This window comes from Schistocerca gregaria, chromosome 2 (assembly GCF_023897955.1).
Source record: "Schistocerca gregaria isolate iqSchGreg1 chromosome 2, iqSchGreg1.2, whole genome shotgun sequence".
In the NCBI taxonomy this organism is placed as follows: domain Eukaryota; kingdom Metazoa; phylum Arthropoda; class Insecta; order Orthoptera; family Acrididae; genus Schistocerca; species Schistocerca gregaria.
Genome location: NC_064921.1, coordinates 1,051,701,078 through 1,051,719,791, shown reverse-complemented (window position 1 = coordinate 1,051,719,791; position 18,714 = coordinate 1,051,701,078). Strand labels below are relative to the sequence as shown.

General features: G+C 37.4%; 1 protein-coding gene across 2 annotated transcripts in view; it reads left to right on the top strand.

The window, feature by feature from the left end:
• LOC126335576 (ATP-binding cassette sub-family C member 4-like) overlaps nucleotides 1-18,714 on the top strand; it is a 276,697-nt gene that overhangs the window by 133,375 nt on the left and 124,608 nt on the right. For both annotated transcript variants that reach the window (XM_049999007.1, XM_049999006.1), the window contains exons 3-5: nucleotides 4,071-4,208; nucleotides 8,778-8,982; nucleotides 12,118-12,343. In XM_049999007.1, the coding sequence (XP_049854964.1) occupies nucleotides 4,071-4,208; nucleotides 8,778-8,982; nucleotides 12,118-12,343 (569 nt within the window). The remainder of the gene's footprint in view (nucleotides 1-4,070; nucleotides 4,209-8,777; nucleotides 8,983-12,117; nucleotides 12,344-18,714) is intronic.

The following is an 18,714-nucleotide window of genomic DNA, read 5'->3' as shown; positions in this document are numbered from 1 at the left end:
TTCTACAAGCTCTCATTATATGCCACACTTATTGAGAGTTGTGTCTGTGTCCTCAGAAAATTTTCTCTGGTGAGTCTATCAACCCGATTCCAATGAGACTCGTCAGTTGCTATAAGCAGCCGTCCACTTTGAGCTCTGTCACATGCATTGACGCTAGCACCACCATTTCCTTCATCAAAAGCACAAACAACTACTACAACTACTACAAACAACCCATTGCCACACATTACTGATTTTGATACGATCATCATCATTCACAGCTATCATTCGTCTATGGACCTCAATTGGAGGCACGTTTCGTGTGGTTAGAAACTCGATAACGACACGCTGTTTCTCGTACGCTGACAAAGGCATGTTACACACTGCCATGTGCGTGTTACAGTTCAGAGCCCTGTAGTGGCAGAGGGTTGCAACTTGTGACAGCATAGCAGGGAAGTTGATCATGTAGTACTTCAACCAATAGTGAGAACCGAATAAAAATTTTTATCTGAATATCTAGCTTTATGGATGTAAATTTCTGTTAATTACATTTAGATAGCAGTGTTTGTTATAAAAGTGTATAACAGGATGTAGCGGTTCCACCTGCTTTTATTTCTTCGTTTGTTGTACTCGGTGTCGACCGGCGTTGCTACACTGGCTGAAAAATGGGTGGTGGATTCCGACACTGATTTCACTTTTCACAACCTCCTAATAATACAGTTATATGGCCAGTGCACTACTGTTTGAACTTTCGGTAAGCCTCGATAATAGTTAGCAGGTGAACCTCCACATACTGCTACTATAGTTTACTGGTGGTCTATTGATGTCACACTTATTTCACTGTTGATTCATTGTTATCGTTGTAAGCAACACGAGTTCCTTCTCTGGAATACGGCCGTGGACTGACTGTCTCGGGACCAAAAATCGGGCCGTTATATATCGCCACAATAATAGGTACTGAAACTACACATTGTTTAAAGTTAAATTTTCAAAAATTACAATCAAAACTTAACTCAATCGATTAACTGGATACATCGAAAAATTGGTTCTTTGTAACAGTTTCTTCTCCTACAAGGGTTAAGCCGAATTATTTGTTAAAATCATGAAATTAACAAATATAAATACGCAAACAGTACTTCTGAAGAAGAGAAATTTGTTAACATGGAGTATAGATTTATGTATAAGGAAGTCGTTTCTGAAAGTATTTGTATGGAGTGTAGCCATGTATGGAAGTGAAACATGGACGATAACTAGTTTGGACAAGAAGAGAATAGAAGCTTTCGAAATGAGGTGCTACAGAAGAATGCTGAAGATTAGATGGGTAGATCACATAACTAATGAGGAGGTATTGAATAGGATTGGGGAGAAGAGAAGTTTGTGGCACAACGTGACTAGAAGAAGGGATCAGTTGGTAGGACATGTTTTGAGACATCAAGGGATCACAAATTTAGCATTGGAGGGCAGCGTGGAGGGTAAAAATCATAGAGGGAGACCAAGAGATGAATACACTAAGCAGATTTAGGAGGATGTAGGTTGCAGTAGGTACTGGGAGATTAAGAAGCTTGCACAGGACACAGTAGCATGGAGAGCTGCATCAAACAAGTCTCAGGACTGAAGACCACAACAACAACAACAAACAATACTTTGGACAAAACTGTTAATTATTTTTTAATGGAATAAATCCAAATACATACATTAAGATTACTAGCATTTCGTTTTCCAAATGTTTACAATTACTACAGAACTGATATTTGTTTATACGTAGTTACGAAACAATTACTGATTTCACCCTATAATGAAATATACTAACTAGTAAAGGTCAAAATAAATTAGAAGATCAATAACATAAAAACATAAAACAAAACATAAAATTAGATTTGGTATTATATTCTTAAAAACTGAGGTCCAATCTTTCTCTTTTATGGAAATGCAGATTATACTCACGTATAACAACAAACAATATACTCACGTATATTAATGTTAATTAGTTAAAAGTAAAAAAAAGTAATTAAGTAAGCAGTTGTCAAAACAAGAGGGTAAGAAAAATTATCCCAGTTTGCTTCATCACAAGGTAATAATCTATTATAAACTGGACACAGTATCTACAAATATAAAAATATTTTCTTTGAAAAAGGCTATTGTAGTGAAGTAAATATTAAGATATTGCAGTAATAGCAGATAAACAGTAGCTAAATAATAAAACTAAGGAAATGTCAGATGTTTTTCTCATAGTAGCAGCTCCCTTACTAATTTACTTGGTTAAATTTAGACGACATAAGTATGAGTAGCATGAAGCGGTGGAGTGGTAGTGTATTGTTAATATACAGTTCACAGACCAATATTCTGTGTAGTTTTTGCCTCATGTTACTGTACATTTTGACTCATTACACATCCATGAAGGTTTTCCCTCTTGATGGGATCTATGGAGCACAGTGAATGAATGAATGAATGACTCTCTGGCAGCAAAGTTTAATGCAGAAGTAATTTGTCAACTTGTTAACATTTGTTACAAATCCTTAAATCTGAACAGTGATTGTGTACAGAAATAATGCAAGACGTAATTCTGATATTTTTCAGATACATTTGCAGTCACTACTCCAATATTTTGTTTGTAGCTTCATCCATTTTCATTTTGAAAGAGAGATTTTTCAGAGAATCCTGGTAGCTAATGCATCCTGTTGTGTTGATGCTGGAAAAGTTATCTTGGAAAGTACTGTACATAGTTTATAAAATTGTACTTTATTCCAGACATTCAGTTTCTGTGACTAGGCCACTTTCATCTATTGTCGTCATTAACTCACATACATATTGTTGATTTTAGACTTACGTTCACAACATCCTAGCTACAGGAAAAGATGTTTCAGTGATGTGGTTGTTGCTACAATCTTCAGTTTGATAGCTTCTTTGATGCACCGCTCAACTCTAGTTTATCCTGTGTAAGTCTTGTCATCTTGGTAAACTACTGCATCCTGCATCCGTTTGAACCTTCTTACAGTCTCTATCTGCAATTAATAGTACCCACTCTCCTTTCCATTAACATACTGACAATTGCTTGATGTCTCAGGATGTGTTCTGTGAACCAATCGCTTCATATAGTCAAGTTGTGCCATAAATTTCTTTTCCCCCAGTTTGATTAATTATCTGTTCATTAGTTATCCAACCTACTTACCTAATCTACAGCATTCTTCTGTAACCTTCAAAAGCTTCTCTTCACCTCTTGTATGAATTGTTTATCATTCACATTTTACTGCCACATGAGACTACACTCCAAATAATTATCTTCTGGAAGGACTTCCAAATGTTTACATTTGTACACATTATTTTCAAATTTCTCTTTCTAAGAAATTTTTTCCTCGCTTTTACCAGTCTGCATTTTATATCATCTCTATGTAGGCCTTTAGGACTTGTTTTTCTGCCTGAATAAAAAAAAAGAACTCGTCTACTAATTTTAGTGTTTAATTTCCTATTCAAAAGCCCTTCTGATTTAATATGACTACAGTCCACTACCGATGTTTTACTTTTGTTGATTTTCATCTGATAATCTCTTTACAGTGCATTGTCTACTCCTTTCAAATGCTCTAGCAAGTCCTTTTGCTGTCTATAACAGAACTACAGTGTCATTATCAAAGCTCAGAGTTCCATTCCTTGTTGCTTACCTTTAGTATCATTTCCAGATTTGCCCTTGGTTTCCTCCACACCTCACTCAATCTACAGCTTGAATAACATTAGGCACTGGCTACAGCTTTGTGTCTCTCCCTTCTTATCTATAGCTTACCTTTCATATCCTTTGGCTCTTAAAACTGCAGTCTGATCTGTGTACAGATTTCTGTCGATAATACTGAGGGAACAACTTCAGTAATAATGAAAATAATTGCTGACAGTTATCAGATGAAAACAGAATATTGTTTACATTTAGCTTTATTTTAATCTGTTCCTTCTATCTATATTACATTTATTAGCAGGGTAACGAGATAAATTGTAAATGGTAAAGATAAAAGCTGATTTTCAGAAATTCCATTCAAAAATTTAATTCTTGATAATGATGTTTATAAACATCATTTGAATAATAACTGTCACACCATTTGTTTCAGAAACTGGAGGAAGGAATTAGCTTCAGCAAATAAAAAGGAGAAAAAGGAACCAAGCCTTTTAAAGGCGCTTTATCACACCTTTGTTGGCCAGTATATGTATCAAGGAGTAATACTGGCATTCAATACATTTGTAGTCAGGTAAATTAGATTTTAATTTTCTGTGTCAATGAGGCACTGTGTTTTTGTCGAACAAATCCTGGTTTTCTCACAGTTTGTCTAGAAGAACTTGTAAACTTAGAATGGGAGGAAGTTGTGAGAGCAATTACTGACAAGACATACATCTTTCCCATAAATGTTGTGCATCTTTACTAAAATGCAAGTGTAAATGAAATATAAATGTGATTTTATTTAAAAAATAACATTTATCAAAAAGCAAAAGGCAGTTACAATTTATTTTTCCAAATAGTTTCCACTTTAGAAATACATTTTTCCCAGAGGGAAGAAAGGTTTGTTATTGCAGCATCAGAGAATGAAGCTGGTTATATCAGAAACCAGTTGCACATGAATTCCTCCATGGCCTTGTCATCTTCAAACTAGTGCCATCCTATAGCTTCTTTAATACAGGGCTATAGGTCTGGGCTGTAAGCAGTATGATCAACTTTAATCCAGTGCTTTTCCTGTAGTTTGGAGATCATTAAGGGCTTCACTATGGGGCCAGGAATTATAAATAGAGGAGAGTGACCTATTGAATCAGATGGCCTCATCTTTTGCAGTCATATGCATCCTTCACCTTCTTCAACAACTTGCAGTAGTATGCAGCATTCATTGTGTGTTACTCATGCAAAAAGTCAGTGAGCAAAATATCTCAATAGTAGAAAAAAATTGTTGAAAAAACTTTTCCAGCTGACATTCGAGTCTCAGCTTTCACTGGAACGGTCTCCCCTTTCTTCTGCCACTCCATACTGGCTTGTTTTGGCTCAGGGGTGTAGCGATGCACCCACATTTTGTGGCAGGTGACAGTCCAACTCAAAAACGCATCATCTTCTTTTGCAAATGTTGCTGTAAGCCTCTGACAGACCTCCAAACATCTCTTTCTTATTTTTGGTCAAAAGACAAGGGACCCATCTGAAACACACTTTATGGAACTGTGGGTCAATTGTGATGATCACTTGACAGTTTCCACAACTTATATCAGCATGGTCTGCAATTTTTGATACTCTCACCTGTCGATCTGTTACAAGAATGTCTCGAACTCCATGAATGTTTCATCTGTAATGCTAGTCAAAGGACAGCAATCATGTTGCTGATTTTCCACATTTTCTTGTCCTTCCTTGAACTTTTTATGCCAGGCAAACACACGCATCCTTGGCAGTGTCTGATCACCAAACTGTGCAATCATTCTCTGTAAAATTTCCTCATTTGAACTCCTTCACGAGAAAAAAAATTTATAATTATGTTTTGCGCAGTGGAGGGGTCCCCGTGTTGCTTCGAGATGATGAGCACTACCGATGAAGCACTCCTGATGTCGCCACTCGACACAATACTACAGGTGCAAGTCTCGTCCTGCTAACTGTTGGCGCTCAGGAACGAAAATTCCTTTTATATTTAGTTCAACCTCATATTTCTCATTTATGACAACAACATTAAAAGAAAGGATTGCTTGCATTAGTAAGGAATTATTTGTCTTTGCACATAAGGTTGCAAAGACCTAGATTATGCCCTTATTGTGGCAGATTTCATGAAGTTTCTTCCCAGAGACAGTGGACAAGCTGTTTCTGAAAGTGTAATCTTGCACTTCACAAGCACCTCCTCCCATTTAATCTCACAGAACGAAATGTAGATATGTTTTTAGTAGTTAAAAGAACAAATTCACACATGTGAGGAATTAGTCTTATTTGTTGACAACCATCAGTAAATAAACTTAATTGGTTAGTAGCCTACAGAAATGTTTAGAATTGATTTCATTTCTCTTTTTGTGACTTCTCACACATTTTCTGGAAGAGTACTAGAACATGTCTGTAGTTAAATGCTGATATTATCATAATAATGTTTAATCAGTCTTGAAGGGACTTATCACAGAGAAAGGAGACAGTCAAAATCAGAAAACAGCTGTGCACTGATACAACATGACATGTAGTTCCTTAGTAATGTAGGCAGTCTCCTTCCATTTGTGTCAAGATAGTGTTTAAATGACCAATATTAATCCATTGTCACCTCTATGAAGCTGAAACCAAAGTCACAACTTTTATTTAGGTTGTACTGACACCGTCAGTGATTTCCTTACCAGTTGTATCTCACAGACCAAAACAACATCTGCACAGATGTATAAAAAAGTAACTGTCATGAAGTATTCCTTTGTCAGATGTTTTTAGCTTAAGTTCTTTTGGACCACAGGAGGGATAAAAAATAATTACAGCAGTTGTTCACAAATTTATGTTTTCATCATATTACAAAACTATTCAGTGTCACCTATATTGATCTATCTATTATGGTTGTCTTGTGCTTGATTTGTGTATTTTTACATAGGATTACAAGCTGCTTTGATTTTATTTTCTGTATTCTCTATAATGTTTTCACTTTTCGGATTTTTATTTGCACATGTGTGTTTTGTGTGTGCATTTGTGTGAGGATAGAATAGAACAGAATAGAATAGAAGTTTGATGTCTCATAAAATACAGTGTCATTGACTTAATAAACAAGAGACTTGTAAAAATACAAAAATTGATTTCAGTTTTTCTTAAAGTACAGTATCATTATTACAATACTCTATTGTGAATATACATAATTGATGGATAATTTATGATCTTCAATGTTTATTCTCTGCTGCTCATATTCTCAGATCATCCGTCATGAAATCTTCTATTGAATAGAAACATTTCTGCACCAGCTTATCATGTAAGTTTTTTTCATAGATTCTAAATTAATACTGAGCAGATACTTTCCTTTTCCTTTGTTTTAAATTTTCATACTCATCCACTGTGGAATTCGAACATGAAGGCTCAAATGATGGGTAGCCAACATACATTGATTTGGATTGTTAGTGTTGTATGTTGAAATTAATTTGCTGCAAAAAAATCAGGGTGCTGTGAACAAATGTATTCTGTTTGTAGATGTACAGTGAGGCCACACAAGGGAACCTAGGATTATATCATTAGTACAGCATGACACAAAATCAACAGTAAGGTTCCTACTTACAACTACTCTTCAGACATTTATGAAAAAAATATTATTTTGCTCTCAGACTGCACAAAAGTACTTCAGATTATTTATTTGTATCTTTTATATGATTATAACTCTTTGAGAAATTTGTGTGTCTTTCAAGTAGTATTGTTCCAGCAACTAATCTACTTGATTTCTGACTTTTTATTTAATTGGAATCTGACACCGATGAGCCAAAACATTATGACCACATGCTTAATAGCTTGTTTGTCCATCTTTGGAAGGAAATGCACCACTGATTCCAGGAAATACACCACTGATCCCTCATGTCACGGATCCAACAGTTTGTCGGTTTGTGGAGGTATATGGAATTAGATGTCTACACACAACGACATAATTCACTTAAATAATGAGCCACTGGTTTGCTTACGAGGTGATGGTGTCCGATACTGACCCAGATGGGTACCGTAGGATTTACATCAGGCAAATTTGGTCACTAAGACATCAGTGAGAGTTCACTATAATGCTCCTCAAACCACTGTAGCACCGATAGTTATACAGCTGAAAGATGAAATCACCATTATGGAAGATGTCAAGCATGAAGGGATGCAGGGATTATTATTACCACAGGTCCCACACAAACACAGAAGAGTATCTCCCGTTGCATAATACTGCTCCAACCCGCATGTTCTGATGGTGTGCTGCACATTTCCAGCTGCCATTCACCTCAATGACTGGCGTTTGTGAAGATGACAATTAACATAGTGTAGCAAAAATGTGATTCAACTGAAGAGCCGATATGTTTTCATAGATCAATAGCTGATTATCGATGGTCTTATGCCCTTTGCAATCGAAATTGATGATGTCATTGGGTCAACATGTGAATGCATAGTAATGGTCTGCTGCATAGCTACATGTTCAGCAATGTATGATGGCACAGATGCCACTGATCACCATCTATCTTTCTTTACAGAGCAGACAAGCCTCCAAACCCCGTGTTCTGTGACGAGATATGGACATCCAAGCATTTACTGCCTGTTGGTAGTTTCCATGTCTTTCTACCTCTTTCCATAGAGGCTCACTACAGTAGCATGTGAAACCATTACCAGCTTTGTCATTTTTGAGATATTCATTCACAGCCTCTGGGTAATAGTAATCTGCCTTTTGTCATAGTCACTTATTTTAATGGATTTCCCCATTTGCAGCCCATATCTTCACTAGGGTGTTCCCCCGACTGTGTCTGGCCCGATTACATACTTTTGTTGTCACATCATGTTCCTGCAATACCACCAGGTGGCATCCAACATTGTGGTGGGCAATGGTCATAATTTTTTGGCTCATCAGTGTATATTTCTATTAACTATAATAAAGGAGCACTTAATTGAAACTGCTTTCCAGTCTATTCTGCACTGTTTACAGTTTTGCTCATTTGTTCCCAATAAATCAGTAATGAAAGGCATTGAACCATTCTGCATACTACTTTGACTGGTAACATTAAAACTGTTTCTATGTTTCGGTCACAGCGATCAGTTGACACATTTGTATTGGAAGAATATTTAAAATTAGAATACAATTAAAGATGTGTGCAATATTTGGTATTGTCCTCAGCACAGCAAAACCTGTCCTCCTGGGTTATCTGCTAAAGCATTTTACTCCTGGATCAACAATTACAAGGGACGAGGCATTCTATTATGCAGGAGGTTTAATAGCTACACTATTTCTGAATCTTGTACTGATGCATCATACTAACTTGATGGCACAACGTATTGGAATGAGGGCAAGAATTGCATGTTGCTCCCTTATCTATAGAAAGGTATGTTTCTTTCTCTAGTGTTCATCTACATACACACATAAACACACTTACAATCACAATGTATGTAACTGAATGTATAATCTGCAGATTACTTTATCCTTTATATGCAAAGCCAACACCACTGTTGTCTAAAGCATAACATGCACACATATATAAAAAACCAACTTATTTTTTAAGTAGATTTGTGATAGTTACTTTTCCTCCTTCCCAGGCATTGGGTTTCTTTTCACTTTTTCTTTTAAATGAAATTCTTGGTCAAAAAGATGTAATGATCTAGGAAACAACACACTAAGTTGGAGAAACTGGTTCATGTGAGAGGTTAACTTTCCAAATACAAACATATCAGATAAAAAGTGAATAATAACTTCTTAATCATGTTAACAAGCTCTATAATTGATTTAAAAATCACTGAAAAGCCAAACCTAAGATAATATGTTGTAGATGTCATCTGAAACTTTTTAATTGTTTTGATGCTCTATTCGCAGTATATTTTTTTCCTTATTACAGAAATTTAACGCTGTTGCCTCTCATTTTTGTAATATTAGTTTACTATTTCATTCATTTTTAAAATAATACTAATACTAACTGATTTTAATAATGAATTCAGGAATATTTATCTTTATTTTTGCTGGTTATGGCATTTTTTAAAGTAGTAAACTGCAGTATACTGACAGTAAATTTGGTTACTTTATGTTATTGATATTTTCAATACATCTCAATGTGCAATAACAAATCAAGACAAAATGTCTCAGACTGTTGATAAAGTGAAGTACATTTGTGGGACAGGATTCTTGTTTTAATTAGCCCTCCAAACAATGAAGTTTTGTAGTTTATTTGTCAGCACATACATCTCCAGAATCCTTATACACACCGATATGCCCATGTTGAAGTATTGTATCAAGCTGCTAAACAAGATGACACAGCCCACTGATGAGCTGGACATGGGCTGTAGCATGAAGTTTTATCTCCTCTGGCAGCTCCAGACAATACATCAGCACAGGGATTTCATTGTGAACCAAGAATGCAGAAATATATCAACAAACAAACAAAAAATTAATTACACAACTTAATTTTTCAGTGTTATACTGGGTTGGTGTATATATATATATATATATATATATATATATATATATATATATATATATATATATATATATATATATATATATATATGTCTGCTTGTGTCTGTGTATGTGCGGATGGATATGCGTGTGTGTGTGTGCGAGTGTACACCTGTCCTTTTTTTCCCCTAAGGGAAGTCTTTCCGCTCCCGGGATTGGAATGACTCCTTACCCTCTCCCTTAAAACCCACATCCTTTCATTTTTCCCTCTCCTTCCCTCTTTCCTGACGAAGCAACTGCCAGTTGCGAAAGCTCGTAATTCTGTGTGTGTGTTTGTGTGTTTTGTTCATGTGCCTGTCTGCCGGCGCTTTCCCGCTTGGTAAGTCTTGGAATCTTTGTTTTTAATATATTTTTCCCATGTGGAAGTTTCTTTCTGTTATATATATATATATATATATATATATATATATATATATATATATATATATATATATAATGTACTTATATAGAACACACTAGCAATGAAATAAGAAAAGTACAAACACTCATTAAATTCATCAACTTTGCATCCATTGAGTATATTCTAATGCTTTCTCACATGCTAGGTGGCAAAAATACTGGCATGAGAGCTGTGAATTTCTCTGTTAACCACACAGCACACATTTATTTAATTTTTATAGTATGTTTTTATGTGCGTTTTATGTTGTTTACTTTTATTTTGTTTGATGATGTTTAATTTTTCTTAGGTTACTGAAGATCATAATATTATTTTTATGTTGTGAGATTGTCCTATACACTGTAAACACATATTTGTATCAAATGATTTAATTTTTGATAACAACTTTAAATTTTTCTTTTTTTCACTTATCTTCTGTGATAATTTATTACACAAGATTTTTCCCTTTGAGGTCTATTTTATTCCACGATTCACTTTCATTGGTAAATGCAAGTTGGTTGCTTGCTTCTAACATTCTTCTCATGAATATTGTTACTTTCAGAATATGCAAATAAGGCTATGTGAGAAGTCATAGTTTGGATAAATCTTGAAGTGGCTCTTTCTATGGCTGTTAATAATCCTCTTTTGAGCTGTAAAACAGATTTTGCAGCCAAATGAATTTCACTATACTAATGCACTGATTCTGTTTGGGTAAAGCACATATTGTTTGTCACCAACTTTTATGTGTGTCCAGGGAGAGTTGATGAAATAAGAGACGAAGTTTAATTTACATCTTACAAAGTCTACATTACAAGGAATTTTGTAACATGGACATTTTAAGGATTGTACTAAATATTTCTACAGTTGGTGCTAATCTGTTGTCCTTCTGGATCTTAATTAGTGCTTGTACCTTTTTTTATACATTTATGATTAAGTCACCTGCAGAAAATTTCTTCATTTTACAAAGATACATTTTTCAGTTTCTTTCTTGATGTCACTGACGGCCCTCCTGTTGACCAGTACATTGGTCTCATCTGCAAATTTAGTGTACTTATGATAGGAGCTAAGTAGCTCTAAATCACTAAAAATAGTATTTGTACTAAAACAGTCTCCTGCTAGACCATACTGCAGGTTTTGTTCTTCAGAACAATAAGAGCTCAAACTAGCACCCACAAAAATCTGTTTCCTGCTCTCTAAATACAACTTTATCCACTTGTAGTAACACAATTTACTATGTTAAATTTAGTCTAGCTGATCACAAATAGTTGGTCAAGAATACCATCATAACGACCGGGAGAGCGGTGTGCTGATCCCACGCCCCTTCTATCCGCATCCTCCACTGAGGATGACACGGCGGTCGGATGGTCCCAGTAGGCCACTCGTGGCCTGACGACCGAGTATGATCACAAATAGCATATAACAGTGTTACTCTTAATATAATGCATAGCTTCTAGAATTAATGAAGAATGATTGGAAACTATTTTTTGCATTCAATTGCTTTACCACTTAAAGCTGCCTTCTAGAATTCTACCCAGATCATATGAATTGTAGTAGACTTTTTAATGCAAAATTAATTCCAATTTTATAAACTTTAAAATATTATACTATGAACATATAGTTTAATTTTATTATTTTTAGATAATGCGTCTAAGCAAAACTGCACTTGGACAGACGGCAGCAGGACAGATGGTAAATCTCCTGTCCAATGATGTAAACAGATTTGACAATCTGTCTTTAGTCTTGCATTACATATGGATCACTCCAATTGAAACAATAATAGTTACATACTTCATGTGGCAAGCCATTGGTTGGGCGTCAATAATCGGTGTTGTTGGAATGTTTCTTCAAACTGTTCCTGTACAAAGTAAGTTATGTCTTTGATTTATATTCACAGTATTAATATTCATTTAAGAAACACTGCACTTCTTTTCAAGAGTTTTATGACGGTTAAAATAAATTTTATAACTCTGATTATATTTGAATACTAGGTATGTGCCCTCGCTGATTATGTATGTAGGGAGCAAAGGAATCTACTTACACTCAAACTGTGATATAACTGACAACTTTCATAAACAGTGCCATGAATATGGAAAGCATCTTGACAAATACACTTTTAACAAGTTACAATCCAACATCATTATCACCATTGTCAATTATTTAACATCCAATACTCAACAGTGCCGTCCTCTAGTCACTTCTATGCATTACGGTCTTCATTTACATACACCTGTTATTTCTACACATTTTCTAGCATCATGTACTCACCTTAAGTCAGGGCATCATCTTAGTCTTTACTGTCTTGTGAAAACCAGCTAACATTTTCATTGGTCCACCCAGCAGCCATTCACCCAGGTTCATTACCCAACCATCTTCATTTCATTTTCATATTTACAGTTTCCACTCTAATCTATTCTCTGAACCATTTGTTTGTTTTCCTCTCTCCCCTAGCAATTCTCGACATGCATCTACCCTTTCTCACAATTAACACACACATTTTTAATTGTTTCCACACTAAAAGTCCAAGTTTCATTGCCATAAGTCAAAACTAATAATACAGACTGAGTGCAAACTTTTCTTTTTGGATGCATTTGAACTTAATTTTTGGAACCTCTGTTTATTTCTTTTGCTTCCCATTCATTTAATGTTTTGAACTGCTCTGAATACAAATGTTCATGAAGTGGTTCTGTAGCTTGATTGTTAATTTGAACTACTTTCTCCTTGATGTGTTGATTCTGCATTATTTTAATTTTGTTACAACTGATGTTCAAGCTTACTTTCAGAATTGCTCTCAACCTAGCTCTTCAGCTTGCAGTTGACAAAGCATACAGCACATTATCATCAGTAACATGAAGGTAATTTACATATGTTCATTCACCACATATTTTTTTCTTAATTTTGTTCATTTTCAGGATCTGAAAACTTCCTTATGACTACTGAGAGTCTCCATTTCAGATTCCTGTTTTATTTATGAATTTCTCACTATCCTGATGAAGTTTTATTAAAAGCTCTACCATTGAAGTATATATTATTCAGCTCACTAACATAAGTTGAATCAAAGTCGTCTTTCTCAAGGAATGATGGCACAAATATTGTTGAAATTGAGTCAAATGAGCTCTCAGAATCTATGAAACCCAGATGAAGATGTAATTCATACTTATGAATAAAGGAGATGACAAACAAAAAGGCAGATATGCTGCATCATGAATAGGCACACAAACAAAAGGTATGGAGTTAGCTAGTTTTCGGAATGCATTTCCTTTTTCTAGCTGCAGGAAAAAGATGCACACAAACACACACTCAATCACTCACATGCATACGCCTGTCTCCATACACTGTGCTCAGTCAACTGCCAGCTCTTTACTGGTCGACAATGATTGTACTGGGTGGTAAGGGGCGAGTGGCGTAAGGGATGGAGAAAGGTAGGAGGCAGGGACGGCGCTGCGGTAAGCGCTTAGAGGCTTGTGGGAGAGTGGGGAGCCATCTGTGGTGGCATGTGGCAGACGGCTAGGGTGCTGCTGCTGGTGCAGGTGATGGTGTAGAAGCGCATACACTCAAGTGCGTGAGTGCATACACACACACGCACTTACTATTGGATTGGGAGGGGGGGTGCAAGTTACCTTAGTTTTAGGCCTGGAAGGTTGTGGGAGCCATGATTGTGCTGTGATTGTGCTGTAAGGATAGCTCCCATCCGCACAGCTCAGAAAAGCTGGAGCTGTGGATCTAGATGGCACGGATTGTGAAGCAGACATTGAAATCTCCCATGTTAGGCTCCACTGCATGCTGTGCCACTGGGTTGCCACTTGTTTCTGGCAACAGTTTAGCTGTGGCCATTCATTCTGGTTGGCAGCTGATCGGTTGTCATACTAATTTAAAATGCTGTGCAGAGGTTGCAGCAGAGCTGTTATATTAAATCGCTGCATTCACAGGTGGCCTGGCCTCTGTTGGGGTATGATGAGCCTGTGACAGGATTGAAGTAGGTGGTGCTGGGTTGGTGGATATGGCAGGTATTGCATCTGAATCTTCCGCAGGGGTATGGTACGAATGACAGGGGATTGAGGATTAGAGCAGCATGGGGATGAACTAGGATATTGTAGAGGTTGGGTAGGAGGTGGAACACTGCTTTGGAAGGGTTGGAAGTATCTTTAGGGTAGAATGTCCCTCATTTCAGGACAAGATGATAGATAATCTAAGTGCTGATGTAGGACATGGTTTAGTTGTTCCAGTCTGGGAGGTATTGGGGGACAAGGTGGGCACTTCTTTGTGATTGGTTCTCAGGATGGACGTGAGGATCAGGTGTTTGTGAGTATATGACACAGGAAATCTGTTTGTCAATTAGGCTGGATGGTATTGCCTGTTCGCAAAGGCCTTTGTAGGTCCTTCAGCATAATGGGTGAGGGGATTCTCATTACTGCAGATGCATCTGCCACGGGTGGCCAGAACTGATAAACTGTTGCAAGAAATGGGGCGGAGCATCCAGTGGCACGACATGCAGTTGAGAACAACATGTGAGATACCAGTGGCTGCTTCACAACCCATGCCATATGGATCCTCCCCACCAGAACCATTTTTTCTGAGCTGTGCAGATGGGAGCTATCCTTACAGCATATCCTTCACTTCTATAACCTTCCTATCCTAAACCTATCACATCCCCCAGTACCACTATCCAATTTGTATCCTCACATCAGCTAGCTATGTGGTGTTATCCCACGCCCTAGTCTATGACATCGGGTGCCGGCCATCTGCCATCTGCTGGCTGTCTGCCATCTGCCGCGTCTACCTGCACCCCTAGCTAGTTCACAGATGGATTCCCACTCTCACACAAGCCACTAAATACTTCCCTCAATCCTGTACCTGACTCCTGCTTCTCTCCATTGCTCACCCCACCCCATTGCATACCCCCACATCTTTCCAGTACACTGACTGTGGCCAGTAAAGAAGTAGCAGTTGACTAAGCAATCTGTAGAGAGACAAGTGTGTGTGTGTGTGTGTGTGTGTGTGTGTGTGTGTGTGTGTGTGTGTGTTTCCTACAGCTAAAATAAGGAAGTGCATTCCAAAAGATAGCCAATTTTAGTACCTTTTGTTTATGTACCTATCAACAATACAATGCTTGTGCCTATCAGTCAGGTGCCCCCTTTATTCGTAAATAGTTCATAATTTTCAACCATTCTGTACGTTATAATTCATTCTTATTGTTGATATAAAATTCAACTTGCTCTTGTCTAATTATAAATACTGCTGTGATATTTCATTCCCTCTGAACAACTGAAATCATCATCATCATCATTTAACACTGATTATGACTTTCAGTGATCAGTCTGCAGCATAGTCCCCCTTATAAAATTCCTCCATGATCCCCTATTCAGTGCTAACATTGGTGCCTCTTCTGATATTAAGCCTATTACTTCAAAGTCATTCTTAACCGAATCCAGGTACCATCTCCTTAGCCTACCCTGTCTCCTCCTACCCTCTACTGCTGAACCCATGAGTCTCTTGGGTAACCTTGCTTCTCCCATGCTTCCAACATGACCCCACTATCTAAGCCTGTTCACCCTGACTGCTGCATCTATAGAGTTCATTCCCAGTTTTTCTTTGATTTCCTCAGTGTGGACACCCTCCTGCCATTGTTCCCATCTACTAGTATCTGCAATCATCCTAGCCACTTTCATATCCGTAACCTCAACCTTATTGATAAGGTAACCTGAATCCACCCAGCTTTCGCTCCCATACAACAAAGTTGCTCGAAAGATTGAACGGTGCACAGATAACTTAGTCCTGGTACTGACTTCCTTCTTGCAGAAGAGAGTAGATCGTAGCTGAGCACTCACTGCATTAGCTTTGCCACACCTCGCTTCCAGTTCTTTCACTATGTTGCCATCCTGTGAGAATATGCATCCTAAGTACTTGAAACTGTCCATCTGTTCTAACTTTGTTCCTCCTATTTGGCACTCAATCCATTTATATCTCTTTCCCACTGACATTACTTTCGTTTTGGAGATGCTAATCTTCATACCATAGTTCTTACATTTCTGATCTAGCTCTGAAATATTAGTTTGCAAACTTTCAATCGAATCTGCCATCACAACTAAGTCATCCACATATGCGAGACTGCTTCTTCTGTGTTCTCATATCTTAATCTCACGCAGCCAGTCTATTGTTTTTAACATATGATCCATAATTAATATCAACAACAGTGGAAACAGGTTGCAGCCTTGTCTTACCCCTGAAACTACTCTGAACAATGGACTCAATTTACCGTCAACTCTAACTGCTGCCTGACTATTTATGTAAAGACCTTTAATTGCTTGCAAACGTTTGCCTCCTATTCCATAATCCCATAGAACAGACAATAACTTCCTCCTAGGAACCCAGTCATATGCCTTTTCTAGATCTATAAAGCATAGATACAATTCCCTGTTCCACTCGTAACACTTCTCCATTATTTGCCATGAGCTAAAGATCTAGTCCTGGCAACCTCTAAGAGGCCTAAACCCACTCTGATTTTCATCCAATTTGTCCTCAACTAATATTCGGACTTTCCTTTCAACAATGCCTGAGAAGATTTTACCCACTACGCTTAAAGATTGGCGTGATTACTGCTTTCGTCCAGTCTGATGGAACCTGTCCCGACTCCCACACCATTTCAATTATTCTGTGTAGCCATTTAAGACCTGACATTCCACTGTATTTGATGAGTTCTGACTTAATTTCATCCACCCCAGCTGCTTTATTGCACTGCAATCTATTGACCATTTTCTCCACTTCCTCAAATGTGATCCTGTTTCCATCATCATTCCTATCCCATTGTACATCAAAATCTGAAACATTACTGATCGTATTTTCACCTACATTGAGCAACTCTTCAAAATATTCCCTCCATCTGCCCAAGGCATCAACAGGATTCACCAGCAGTTTTCCTGACCTGTCCAAAATACTTGTCATTTCCTTCTTACCTCCATTTTTAAGATTGCTAATTACACTCCAGAATGGTTTTCCAGCAGCTTGACCCAGTCTCCAACCTGTCTCCAAAGTCTTCCCAAGATTTCTTCTTGGATGCTGCAATTATCTGTTTGGCTTTGTTTCTTTCTTCAACATAACTTTCTCTGTCTACCTGGGTTCTAGTATGTAGCCATTTTTGATACGCCTTCTTTTTCCTTTTACAGGCTGCCTTGACTGTGTCATTCCACCAAGCTGTTTGCTTCATCTTACCTTTATACACTACTGTTCCAAGACATTCTTTAGCCACTTCTAGTACTGTATCCCTGTACCTTGTCCATTCCTTTTCCAATGACTGTAATTGACTACATTCAACTAACTGGTACCTTTCTGAGATCACTGTTATGTACTTGTGACTGATTTCTTTATCCTGAAGTTCCTCCACTCTTATCCTCCTACATATGGACCTGACCTCCTGCACTTTCGGCCTCACAGTACCAATTTCACTGCAGATCTGGTTCCCGTGCCTTCCCAAGTATACCAGTGAATGTTCTTATGTTTAAAAAAAGGATTTCGTGGTTACTAAGCCTATACTGGCACAGAAATCCAAGAGTTCTTTCCTGTTCCTGTTGGCCTCCATATCCTCTCCAAATTTACCCATAACATTTTCATACCCTTCTGTTCGATTTCCAATCCTGGCATTAAAATCACCCATGAGCAGAACACTGTCCTTGTCCTTTACTCTAACAACTACATCACTGAGTGCGTCATAATAACTATCCATCTCATCTTGATCTGTCCCTACACAATGGGAATTTACTGACACAATCCCAACTTTCTTCCTAGACACTGTCAAATCTATCCACATCAGTCGTTCATTTACATACCTTATTGCAACTACGCTGGGTTCCATTTCTTTCCTGATATACCGTATTTACTCGGATCTAAGCCGCACTCGAATCTAAGCCGCACCTGAAAAATGAGACTCGAAATCAAGGAGAAAAAAATTTCCTGGAGCTAAGCCGCACTTGAAATTTGAGACTCGAAATTCAAGGGAGAGAAAAGTTTTAGGCCACAACTCCATATCGAAACAAAGTTGGTCCATTGTAATATGAGACACAATTTAGGTCAAATGAATGATGATACAGCTACATTAGTTTGGTTCGAGGCGTAAGCTTATCAGTTAAGCTTTACCAGGTAGCCATTGCTATGTGTCAGGCACTCCGTCCATATTTACATGGGTACCCTTCCTTTTTCACGTGCTGCGTCTGGTTTGAATTGATTGCTTATCTTTCTTTGATG